The 12,099-nt window shown below is 39.5% G+C and overlaps 1 protein-coding gene across 1 annotated transcript; it reads right to left on the bottom strand.

The window, feature by feature from the left end:
• Window positions 1-8,567: 8,567 nt before the first annotated feature.
• On the bottom strand, window positions 8,568-9,600 carry LOC136209146 (uncharacterized). The gene has a single exon (XM_066000528.1). It carries the CDS (start codon window positions 9,361-9,363, stop codon window positions 8,677-8,679), a length of 687 nt encoding a protein of 228 aa, XP_065856600.1. The 5' UTR covers window positions 9,364-9,600; the 3' UTR covers window positions 8,568-8,676.
• Window positions 9,601-12,099: the final 2,499 nt, after the last annotated feature.

The raw sequence follows: 12,099 nt of genomic DNA, 5'->3' as shown, positions 1-12,099 counted from the left end.
GGAGGCAGGCTGCCTCGGGTCTGGATGTTTCTAATAATTCGGGAAGGGTGGGTGTTGTAGGAGTAGCTCATGGGAAGACGGTCTCCCCCAAACCTAGGGTTCAGATGAGCGAGATTGGTAAAAACTCTTGGAAGGACACGGTTATGGGAGTGGCTGAGGAAGAGCCGATTTTAGAGGAAGTTTTAATGGTGGGAGATTCTGATGATATGTTCTCGGATTCTGATGAGGAAGATAATGGCTAGGAGGATCCTCTCTGTCCGGTCATTAGACTTTCCGCTGCAGAGAAGCGTGAGCTTAGAGAGAAGTGGAAGGTGTCTTTGATTGTTACTGTCCTGGGTAAGCGAATTAGTTTTAACTATTTTGCCCAAAGAATACAAGCGCAGTGGGCAAGGAAAGGTAAAGTCAGTATTACTGACCTGGAAAATGACTACTATGTCATTAAATTTACCAGGGTTGAGGATTATAATTCGGTTATCAAGGGAGGCCCATATATCATTTCCAATCATGTTTTGGCCTTAAGGCCTTGGGTTCCTAATTTTAATCCTCACGACTGTTCGGTTAACAGGATCTTGACTTGGGTAAGATTCCCGGGCCTTCCCATTGAGTACTACAGTGAAAACTTTCTAAGTAAAATAGGAGGTTTGGTTGGTAAGGTCCACCATGTGGACAAGACTACAATTGGGGCCATTAGGGGTAAGTTTGCTAGGGTATGTATAGATGTTGATCTGGCTAAACCTTTACTTTCAAAGTTCTGTGTTCAGGATAAAGTGTTCTTTATTGAGTATGAAGGTTTACATAACATCTGTTATGATTGTGGCATGTATGGTCATTCTCAGGAGGGTTGCTGTAACCCCCTCACTTGGATCACATGATATCTCACACAATATCAGTTATAGACATGCTTTCAATTCTCAATCACATAAAATTCAATCTCATATAAACTTTACATATTATACACAAGAGAAAGCATTTACAATTTACAATACACGTTTAAGTCATTATCCTGCATAGAGGATTTACAAAACAAAAGTACATCACAAGACTCCAAAATTCCTAGATGAGAATGGACTGTCACTGCTGGTGCGACCTTAAGCAAGAAGAACTCCACCTAACCTGTAAAATCTGTTGGCAAGGGGTGAGCTGCCTACTCAATAACCATATTACGCATATATGTATATACAAAAGTAATGTAAAGAGCACAAAGCAAAATATATCATTAGTACCAAGTTAGAATTTATTCATTTGTTTCACTTATTATAATAATACTTATTTTAGAAAGGTCTTGCTGTACTTAAACAATATATATAAAATGGTCCTTGGGCCCAATCTGTATTCCGGCTCACTAAATTCGGAATACAATCATCTGTGCTACGGAGGAGTTACACTCAACTCACGTACTCATATATCTCAACACATGTGCTTCCGGCTCACAATATTCGGATATCACTCTCAACTTGGACCATTTCACATATCCATCTAAGCAAGCTCATATTCATTTATAATCCAACCATTATTCAGTTCCAGTATGTGCATAAGGCTCAACATGCCGTATTTACTCATAACACTGCAACATACTCAATCATATCACTTTCTTATCAATAATAACGTATCACAAACACTCAAACATTATTCACATCATTCACATCAGATTCAACCACATCTCACACTCAACAAGTCACAAGGAACAATACATTCATACACATATATAAGCAATATGCTTACCGTCGCACTTGGTTCGATCTATTCAACACGATCGGGTGTGCGTTCAGTTGCACCTTGCCCTCCTAATGTCACATAACATTTATACAATTAGCCTTAACATAAACTTAATAAAAATATAAACTAATGAATGCTATATGATTTACAAGACACTAACTCCACAAAGTTCATGCAATCTAATCCTTTTGTCTTAGATCATCACATGACCTACTTGCACACATTCTGCCATAACTTTCTCTATATTAATCCAAATGCCCTGATTCTTGAACCTACTGAAACTAGACATATATGGGTATAACATATCTAAAATTCACTTTAATATCACTTCTACACAATATATGGCATGCAAAATGATTCTGTCCTGTTTCCAGCCAAGAAACAGACTATCCAGATTTGCATCTACCATAATGCACTCAACCTATCTCACACTAAACACAATGGATTGCCAAAACCTTTTACAGACATACTTCAAGTAGTTAGGAACACGTTTGTATAAATAACCTTTCTCAAATTATGACTCTAAGGTCCTCAAAATGCTACATCAACATGGCTGCCTCACATGACATTCAATTTCGAGGCAGTCATGTTCCATCTAGGTTTTCTTCATCTATATATGGAATTAAAGTCCCATATTTTACAGAGGGTTTAATAACACATATAGCAACATATGTTATTCTTTATGTATCTTCAAATTCGAAGAATATCAATATGAAAAACATGCTCCAAAATGACTGAAAGCAGTACCCTAGATTTCTGTTTAGGGCACTTGATACATATCTTTCATTTGGATAGCCTATAACCACTTTAAACAACACCAAAACTCAACAAACTCCATCACAACTCATCCACAACAAATCCTATGATCATACCTAGGTATTTCAGAATCTCAAACTCATAGAAAACAAGATAAAACAACATACTAACCTTCAACTCGTGTCTATCACCTAGTATGCTTCCTAACTTGACTTGTTTGACTCGAAAATGGAAGAAATTGGAAGAGTTTTCTTTGGAGAGGTTTAGGGTATGAACAAGGAAGGTTTTGCTGAAGCTTTGGTCGAAATTGTGGCTGGAATAGATAAAGAATGAGTTGTGCACATCATTTGGCAAATGAAGAGGTGTATTTTGTCTTAATATTGGGGTGACACCTCGTGCTTGCTCACAAACCTCAAATTCAGCCCTCCTAAAGTGTAACTTAATCAATTTAGGACATATGAATTCATTCATTCATTCATTCATTTAAGTCCTAACTCAATTAACCAATCGTTACATCTTAACGATACACTAATCGTCTACTAATCGCACGGTAATCGCATTATGCATATGAAACTTCTAATGACAATGCGATGAATCTAAAATGTATGTATTCAATCATGAAAACATATATGAATGTGGGAAGATGTATATGTTAGGGTTTTGGGGATGTTACAATTGCCCTAAAAGGGAGAGGGTTGTTATAGAGAGGGTTGAGAGTAGTGTGCGGATTACTGGAGGGAACCAGGGGTATGAAGGGAACTTTGGTCCCTGGATGGTGGCAAAGAGGCCCGCTAGACGTAGGAATTAACCTACAGTGGTTCACAATCGTCCTCCTGATATCAACACAAATTCTAAGTCCCTTTCTCCTAAAGCTACTGTTATTCCAAATGTCAAGGAGAAGCCTGTCCTCAAAGCTAGAAAGGAGGCTGGGGTTTCTTCAGTAGCCTTGCCTGGGTCCAGATTTGGGGCCCTGATGATTGAGGAAGTTCAAGAGTCGGACCAAGATGAGAATCATATGGATCAGAGTATTCCAGGATTGGAGTCTGTAGATCCAGTCGAGAAGGTGGTTGAATTTGTGAACCCGCTTTTTGTCTCTAAGGATGAAGCCCAGGGGGGGACCCTGACCCTTGCAGCTAGAAGGATGAAGAAATCAAATGAGGTTAGTATTCCTGTTCCTGGTATTGATCCTGGGATTGGGAAATCTATGGGAGTTAACAAAACTAATATGAAAAAGCTTAAAGGAAAACAAAAAAGTGGCCTTAACACTTTGGCGTTTCCAGATAAGAGGGGGCCTGGGGATACCTCGGTAAGGCTCTCAGGAGCCCCTAGTAAATACCTGGCTTAGGGTAGGGGTGTGGTCAGTTGTCCTCCTTTCTATGAATTTGTTATTTTGGAATGTTAGGGGTGCGGCTAGCAAGGCTACCCGTATCCATATTAATGATCTTATTAAGCAGTTTAATCCATCTTGTTTTGCTCTTTTGGAAACTAAGATTAGTGGTGAGAAAGCAGATGAGGTGGTTAAGAAGTTTAAGAACTGGCACTGTGTTAGATCGGAGGCAACTGGTCGGGCTGGGGGGATTTGGCTTTTTTGGAGGCCAGATCGGATTCATTTTGATATTCTTAGCATGGATAAGCAGTTCATTCATTGTAAAGTGAGTATTTCCGGCAATACTCCCTTTTTGATTACCCTTGTGTATGCTGACCCTATCTTGTCTAATCGAAAACGGCTCTGGGAGGTTCCAATCATTATGTGGCGGGTGACTTTAATGATATCGCCTTTATGAGTGATCAGAGAAGGGGATCCAATCATTATGTTAATCGCTGTCTGCATCACAAGAATAGTATGGATTTATGTGGGCTTTCCGATCTGGGGGCTTCTGGTCATAAATTCACTTGGAAGCGTAATAATACTTTTGTTCGATTGGACAAAGTCTACGCTAATGTTTTAGCTCTAACTTCCTTCCCCGAGTGCTCTGTGTTGAACCTCCCGTTCCGTCATTCGGATCATTGTCCTATTTTGTTTAGACTTTTGAGAGGTAAGCATCCTAGGGGTAAGAGACCGTTCCGGTATCAGTTGGCTTGGGAGTCCCATCTTAAGTTTAAAGAGTTCGTTCATGAGAGTTGGAGACCTCATTCGTATGTTCTGCAAGCTGCTGAAGGGTTCAGGAATAAGGTGCAGGGGTGGAATAGGAATGTGTTTGGGCATATTATCAGAAGGAAGAACAAGTTATTAAAGAGGATGGAGGGCATTCAACGCAGGTTGGAGGGGAGGTTTGATCATAGCCTTAAGGGCCTCCTCAGAACCCTTCAGAAGAAGCTGGAGGCTGTGCTTAGGCAGGAGGAGTTCCTTTGGTTCCAGAAGTCTCGGAAGTCCTGGATTAGAGATGGGGATCGTAATACCAAATACTTCCATCTCTCTACCCTGATCAGAAGGCAGAGAAATAGAATTGAGGCCATTAAGGATTCTAATGGTGATTGGGTTTATGAAGATGAGGTTATTCGGAACTTAGCCCTGGATTTCTACAGAGAGCTGTTCAAAGAGGAACCTGTTCTTTTGGAGAGGGCTCACTCTATTGCTACATTTCCTTTAATCAGTGAGGATTGTAGTCAGGAGGCCTTTCAACCTATTTCCCGAAAAGAGATTGACCAAGCTATCTTCAGCATTGGGGCTTCTAAAGCTCCTGGGATTGATGGTCTTCCGACGGGCTTTTACCATAAGCATTGGGATGTCGTGAAGGAAGGCATCTATAATTTTGTCTTGGGGGTGTTCAATGGTTCGAAGGATATTGAGCTGGTTAATAGAACCCTCCTGGTTCTGATTCCTAAGATTGATAAGCCTTCTTCCTTTTTGCATATGAGACCTATCAATCTTTGTAATGTTCTTTACAAAACTGTTACAAAGATTGTGGCTAATAGAATCCGTGGCATTCTTCCTGCGATCATTTGTCAGAATCAGGGTAGCTTTGTGCCTGGTAGACAAATGATGGATAATGTGGTGATCGCCCAAGAGATGGTCCACATGATGAAGATTAGGAAGGGGAGGAAAGGCATTGTGGCTCTGAAGCTGGATTTAGAGAAGGCCTATGATCGAATTAATTAGGATTTCTTGATGGAGAGCCTTGAGAGAGCTAGAATCCCGGACAGCTGGAGAAGTTTAATTAAGGTATGTATTTCTTCTCATGTGTTTCAAGTTATGGTCAATGGGGATATGTCGGAGGAATTTTTCCCGGGCAGAGGAATCCGTCAGGGGGATCCTATGAGCCCTTTCCTTTTTGTTATTGCTATGGAGAGGCTCTCTCACCTGATTCAGGATGCGATTGATAATGGGAGTTTCCACCCTGTGGCGATCAACAGCTTCTGTCCCCAGGTGACTCACTTATTCTTTGCAGATGATGTCCTTATCTTTCTTGAGGGTAATGAGGAGCAGTTGAGAGTCATTATGGATATTCTGGATTGTTTTTGTTCGGCCTCTGGGCAGAAGCTTAATATCCAGAAATCTAGGATGATGTGCTCTAAGAATATGAATCAGAGAGTCTGTAAGAGATTAAGTGATCTCTCAGGTATTCCTCTTACTGATTCTCTTGGGAAGTATCTGGGTGTTCCCCTCCATAGTGAGCGTGTGTCTAAAGGCTCCTTCAAAGAGACTTTGGATAAAGCTAATTCGAAGTGTGCCACTTGGAAAGCCAAGACTCTGTCTCTCGCCGGCCGCCTCACGTTAATTCAATCTGTTAATTGTGCTGCTCCCAATCACATCATGCAGGCTTGTAAGCTTCTGGATCATGTGCTTAATGATCTTGACAAGATTAACCGTAGGTTCCTGTGGGGGGAAGCTGCGGAGGGTAGGAAGATCCATCTTGTGCCTTGGAGTGAGGTTTGCCAGCCTAAAGATTCTGGGGGTCTGGGTATTAGGAAAGCAAAGGACAATAATAAAGTTTTATTAATGAAACTCCTTTGGCGTATGTGGCAAAACCTCTCCTCTCTTTGGGTTCGCCTCCTTTGTGGTAAGTATCGGAAAGACAAAATCTTCGGGGGCCCGAAAGAGAGAGTTGCTAATTGTTCCTTCCTCTAGAAAGGACTTAGTGCTGTGTTTGATGAGTTCTGCTCGGGAGTTGGCCTGGAGGTGGGGAATGGTAAGTCCATTAGTTTCTGGTTTGATAACTAGATTGGGGATAAACCGTTAATTGAGGTGTGTTCTTCCCCCCCGCCTAGTGATATACGCAACTGGAGGATTGCCGATGTGGTTGACTCGGAAGGGGACTGGATCTGGTCAAAGTTTGATACTTTCTTTAGCCTTGAGACTCTCCTTAGAATGCGGGGAGTGAAGGTGAGTAATCAAGAGGAAGACTTGGATAGGCACTGCTGGGCGCTGACTAACAATGGAGTTTATTCTTGCAAATCGGCCTTTGAAGCTTTCTCTCTCTTTAGATCTGATCCTCCCTTGGATGTGTGGAAGTCGATTTGGACCCTTAAAGTTCCTTTCCGTATTAGGAGTTTCCTGTGGCTGGGCGTTAAGGACAGGCTTCTTACTAATTCGGATAGGCACAGAAGGCACTTGGCTGATTCTGGAGCTTGCAGTAGATGCAGAGGCCATGTTGAGACTTTGTGCAATGCTCTTAGAGATTGCTCTAATAGTAAAGAGGTTTGGAGGAAAATTCTCCCACACCATATTTTCTCTTCCTTCATGGCACATTCTGAGGTCGACTAGTTCTCTGATGGTGTTACAGGAAAGTTGCTTCCATACATGGAGCATGGTGACATTTTCTTTGCTATTATCTGTCACCAAGTTTGGAAATGGAGAAACGAGGAGATTTTTGGAGATAAAACTGTTTTTATTTCAAACTTAGCTGATTTCTTCTCGAAAAAACTTTTCTCTATTATCGATAGTTTCAAAGGAGAGTCCCTTGCCAGAGCCTCTCAGTGTTGTGATGTCCATCTCGTGGGATGGAGCAGGCCAAGAGAGGGGGTTGTGAAACTGAATACTGATGGTTCCTGCCTCAGTAACGGTAAGATTGCGGCTGGAGGTGTGCTTAGAGATGCAGGGGGCGCCTGGCTTTCTGGGTTCTCCCAGAATTTAAGGTTGGGTTCTTCCTTTTCTACGGAGCTCTGGGCTATTCTTACTGGAATCAATCTTGCTAAAAGGCTGAGTGTTAAGAGGCTCTCTGTGGAGTCTGATAATTTGGAAGCAATCAAAATGATTTCTGAGAATCATTCTATGGGTCTTAACAGTCGCAACCTCATCAAAGCTATTAAAAGGCTTTGCTCCTCCTTTGAGTTCGTAGAGTTCAGACACATTTTTAGAGAGCAGAATCGTGTTGCTGATCGCTTGGCAGCGGCGGGCCATGAAGGGACGTTAGGCGTTACTACCCTTCCTGTTTCCCCTAGTTTCATCTCTCCTCTTCTCTTAGAAGATAGGATTGTGGTTAGCTTCCCTAGGCTAATTCCTGGGTAGTTTGTTGTTGTTCGTTTTTCTTTTCCTTTTCTACAAAAAAAAAAAGTAATACCTGTCTTCTTTAATGTTAGAATCGCAAATCCGACTTTAGTCGTTTTACTTTTCCAAGACTGTGCAATACACATTTCACATGTAACTTACATATTTTTTTTTTTTTTTTGCACCAAGTGATCAATTTATTATATTTTATGTAAGTTGAAATGATTATAGTTACAGGCTATTGAATTTTTAAACTTGTATATAGTTATCCACTATTCTGAAATTATTCATGTATATTTTTTTATTTATTTAACGTGACTTATATTTTATTATTATTTAACGTGAGTTATTGAGGGATTAATAGCAAAATTGAGAGGGTGATGGAGATCCTGATGTGTTATAGCTAGTAGATTTAAATTTGGTGGTATGAAGTAAAGAAGTGAAATGTGTTAATGCCAAATTTGAACTTTTGCCAATAATTAGCCCACTTTGAAATTGAATTTCTTGAAAAGCAATCCAATCCATGTAGAAATCTTCATTAAGCAACTGAAAGAGAAGAAGTGGCAGCCATTAATGAAGATTGGTTCTTCTGCAATTTTCCACTCATCCTTTCACTTTGACACAAACTAATCCAAGAAAAACCATTTCCTTTGAAACAAATCAATCATTTAAAAAGGGAAATCATGTATTCATAGAGAAATAAAAATATTTACCAGTTAAACAAAAAAGAAAAAAGAAAAAAACAAAAGAAAAGAAAACATGGTGGCTAGGCTAGGCTATAGTTGTTTAACAACCTTACTAGCCTTTGGTGATTCTATTATTAGAATTTTAGGCTGTTGTTCTCTTTGCGACGGACTTCTCCAAAATCCAGCATTGTAAAAAGTTTCCCACATCTCCTCCTCTAATTTCATCATCGCTTCCTCTTCTTCCCCGTCTTCTTCCGACGACATCTCCTCCTCCGATTTCATATCCGAATGCATATGTATCTCTATATCATCAAAATCACAGTAGCACCTTTTTGTTCGCGGCGGAAGCAGTCCTTTCTCGATCAATTTCTTGCTCCTCTTTCTCCTCAAAGCGCGCCGGCAGAGACCCGCTGGAACTTTATAGATTGTTAGATACAAAAGATGAGCTAATCCACACGGACAGCAGCAGCATACGGCAGCGCACTCGGCAGTCGTACCACCGGCTAGCTCTGCGAAAGGACCGGCGCATCCGGTAGAGTCGACGGACATGGAGCTTCTTCGCCGTTGAAGTAGCGGACCACGTTTAATTAAGGAGCTGGATGAGGACGGCGACGGTAATGAAGCCGATGGATAGATCATGGATCTTTTGTTAGGCATTGGTGTTTGATTCCTTGAAGCGGCGGCGGTGACTAGTTTATTATCGCCGGCGATCGCGGTTTTGTTATTATCAATTTCGAAGACCATGATCTTGAAATCTTGATCGTTTTCAGAGTGCATTTTGGTTTGAACGAATAAAATAAAATTTATTAAGCATCAGGCGGTGAGGGAAGAGAATAACAAAACCAGCCTCGGAAGCGAGGCTGGAAGTGGAAAAATGGAGAGAAAGGATGGGTTTTTATCGGATAGTAAATTGATGATATAAGGTTGACGAATTCTTCCTTAAATCGGGTTCTATTTGGTATGAGATGCAAAGAATTTCAAGTGTACATTTTCGAAAGATAAAGATAGACCAACTATTTCTGTTTGTGTGGATGTAAACTCCAATCCTTTTTTCTTTTTCAACTATTTTAACAATTAAGTATATATTTAGATTATCAGTTAATTTCACTGCTCATATCATACCTCTCCTTTTTTTTATAAATCAACGCAAAACTACCTCTAAAATCCTGTGGTTGTTAAATTTTTATTTATTCTTATACATTAATTAATTAATATCAGTTTTGTTAATGTTATACTTACTAACTAATTGGATTTATAAAGTTTTTGTATGTTTTTATTGCTTACAACTTTTTTTATATATATATATTGCATTAGATGAACAAGTTCAAGTATCAGTCTCGATCATATGCACCTTAATTAGCATGTAGAATTTCATCATTCACCATTAGATCTAGGCTTATTAGAATTCTAAGGTGGAGATTTAAAGCATCCCGAAGCTTAGATTTAATAAGCCTATATCTAACGTTGAATGAGCAAATTCAGCGAAAAGTGACAATAGCAAAGAATAAAACCCCACTCAAGTATAAGCTAAAACCTAATACAAAGGAATAAATAGACTACAAAAAGCAAAAAATAGTTTTAAAGTAAAAACATAATAAATCTCATGGGTAAGTTACATACGTGGTGTACAACCTTTACCAATTTTCATATTTTGGTGTACAACCTTAAATTTTGCACACTAAAGTGTACAACCTTCTGGTCACCTCTCACTAAAGTGTACATCCGGTATTTTACACACTAAAGTGTACAACCTTCTAATGGCCAAGTTAGATAGAGAAAGAGTAATGAAATAAAGAGGGGGGAGAGGGAGAAATCATATCCCATGAATGGATGTCACCTATTGGCTTATATAGATTTTAGGTAGTGGTGATAAGTCCATATTGCCCTTAGGCCTTGATTAGCTCTAGAGGTCGGAACATAGAACATGTCCGATAGTATGGCCTTGAAATTGCCCTTATGCGGGTGGACACTGATATAATCCTTATATGGGCTTTAATAGGCTTTAGAGCCGTATGTCGTATCAAGAAGTCCCTCGGTTGTGTGGGACATTTTATGCAAACCGATGGGTCGGGCGAAGTGATGAATGAGTCTTTTGGTGAACCAGAGGGGACATGGCTTATTTAATCGAGTGTGGAGGGTGGAGCTGGCAGTTGTTGTGACCAATTTTATCCAATGGAGGTTCCTACTGATGTGAGGATTTAATTGAGAGGTTTCTATTGTTGGGGTTTTAGTGTCCTATAGACAATTGTTCTAGGATACAAACTTAATGTAAATGAAGTGTTCTTTATATCATTTGTTTTAATGAGATATGATTTCGTAACTATATAAAGGCAATCCCTTTTAAGAACTAAATAAAGTCTAATAAAAGGAGATCTGTAAGTTTGTTTAAAGTGATTATAAAGTGTTCATACAAGTATGAAGTGAGACGAAACTTTATAATAAACTAATAAACTTAAAACCACCCCAAGTCAAGTAATATGTTTAGGATTGACATATCACTGCTGAGACTTGCATGTAACAATGTCTTCTGTCGCGACAGCAAGCTGATCTCACAAGCTTCATATATACAGATATCTGGACAGTTACGTGGATCCAATGAAAAGGAGTTCATTAGGATTGGGGATCCGACTTGAGATAACAGGATGGGTAGATTCATCCTTGTCACCTGTTTATCTCATTGGTATTAATAGGTATAAGTAATCCTCAGACTCAAAGGAATGTTAATTAGTAATTCTGGATTACGGAATGTGACGCTTTGATCCTGTTGTAATACGATCCTTAACAGAGATGACTCTGGGGTGTGAACGACAGACGTTGGGTATCACAGGAAGTAATTGCAGGATAGTTATACATCAGATTGAGCATTTATCACTCCCGATAAATGGGAGATATGTCCATGGATCGCTTGTGGAAGACTTGACTCTAAATCCTTGCAAGGTGATAGCTTAAGATTGAAATACAGATTTCTCTTAACCTATCTAATTGGAGTTGACTCGGCCTGTACAAGTAAAACGAACGTCTCGCTATATGTGACTTGACATTATCCATAGTCATAAGTTTCAGTTCAAGGATGTAGTTGGTAAAGGATCGAATTATAGTGTAACTAATACGGAAAGGTCAACGACAGAATCAACCTGTCTTCTTATAGCTCTAGGGGAATGTTTCGGATTTGCCAATCACATTTTGTGTACTCATTCAGTTATGCAAAGATTAAATATAATTCTGTGAAAATTAATTTAATAGTTGCATACGGCTAGAAGCAATAAGAACCTAATGGGTCACACATAAGACTTGGAACCCAAAAGAGAAACAGATGTTAATTAATTGATGGAAGCCCAACTGAGCCCAATAAGGCTCAGTTAATGAGGGGGGCGATTTTATGTATATAAAATACATAAATAATTAATTTGATTTTATCAATTCTAATTAGATTAGGATTATGAATTAAATTAATTAAAGGATAAATAAGTTAGGAGTTTTAATTAGATTATATTACTCATATTATTATCCTAT

This window comes from Euphorbia lathyris, chromosome 10, assembly GCF_963576675.1.
Source record: "Euphorbia lathyris chromosome 10, ddEupLath1.1, whole genome shotgun sequence".
NCBI lineage: Eukaryota > Viridiplantae > Streptophyta > Magnoliopsida > Malpighiales > Euphorbiaceae > Euphorbia > Euphorbia lathyris.
Note: the sequence above shows the minus strand (reverse complement) of the source record. Positions and strands in the feature narration are given on the sequence as shown.

What these genes read in the sequence shown, in the direction of transcription:
- LOC136209146 (XM_066000528.1), bottom strand. Translation starts at nt 9,363, where the DNA reads ATGCACTCTGAAAACGATCAAGATTTCAAGATCATGGTCTTCGAAATT.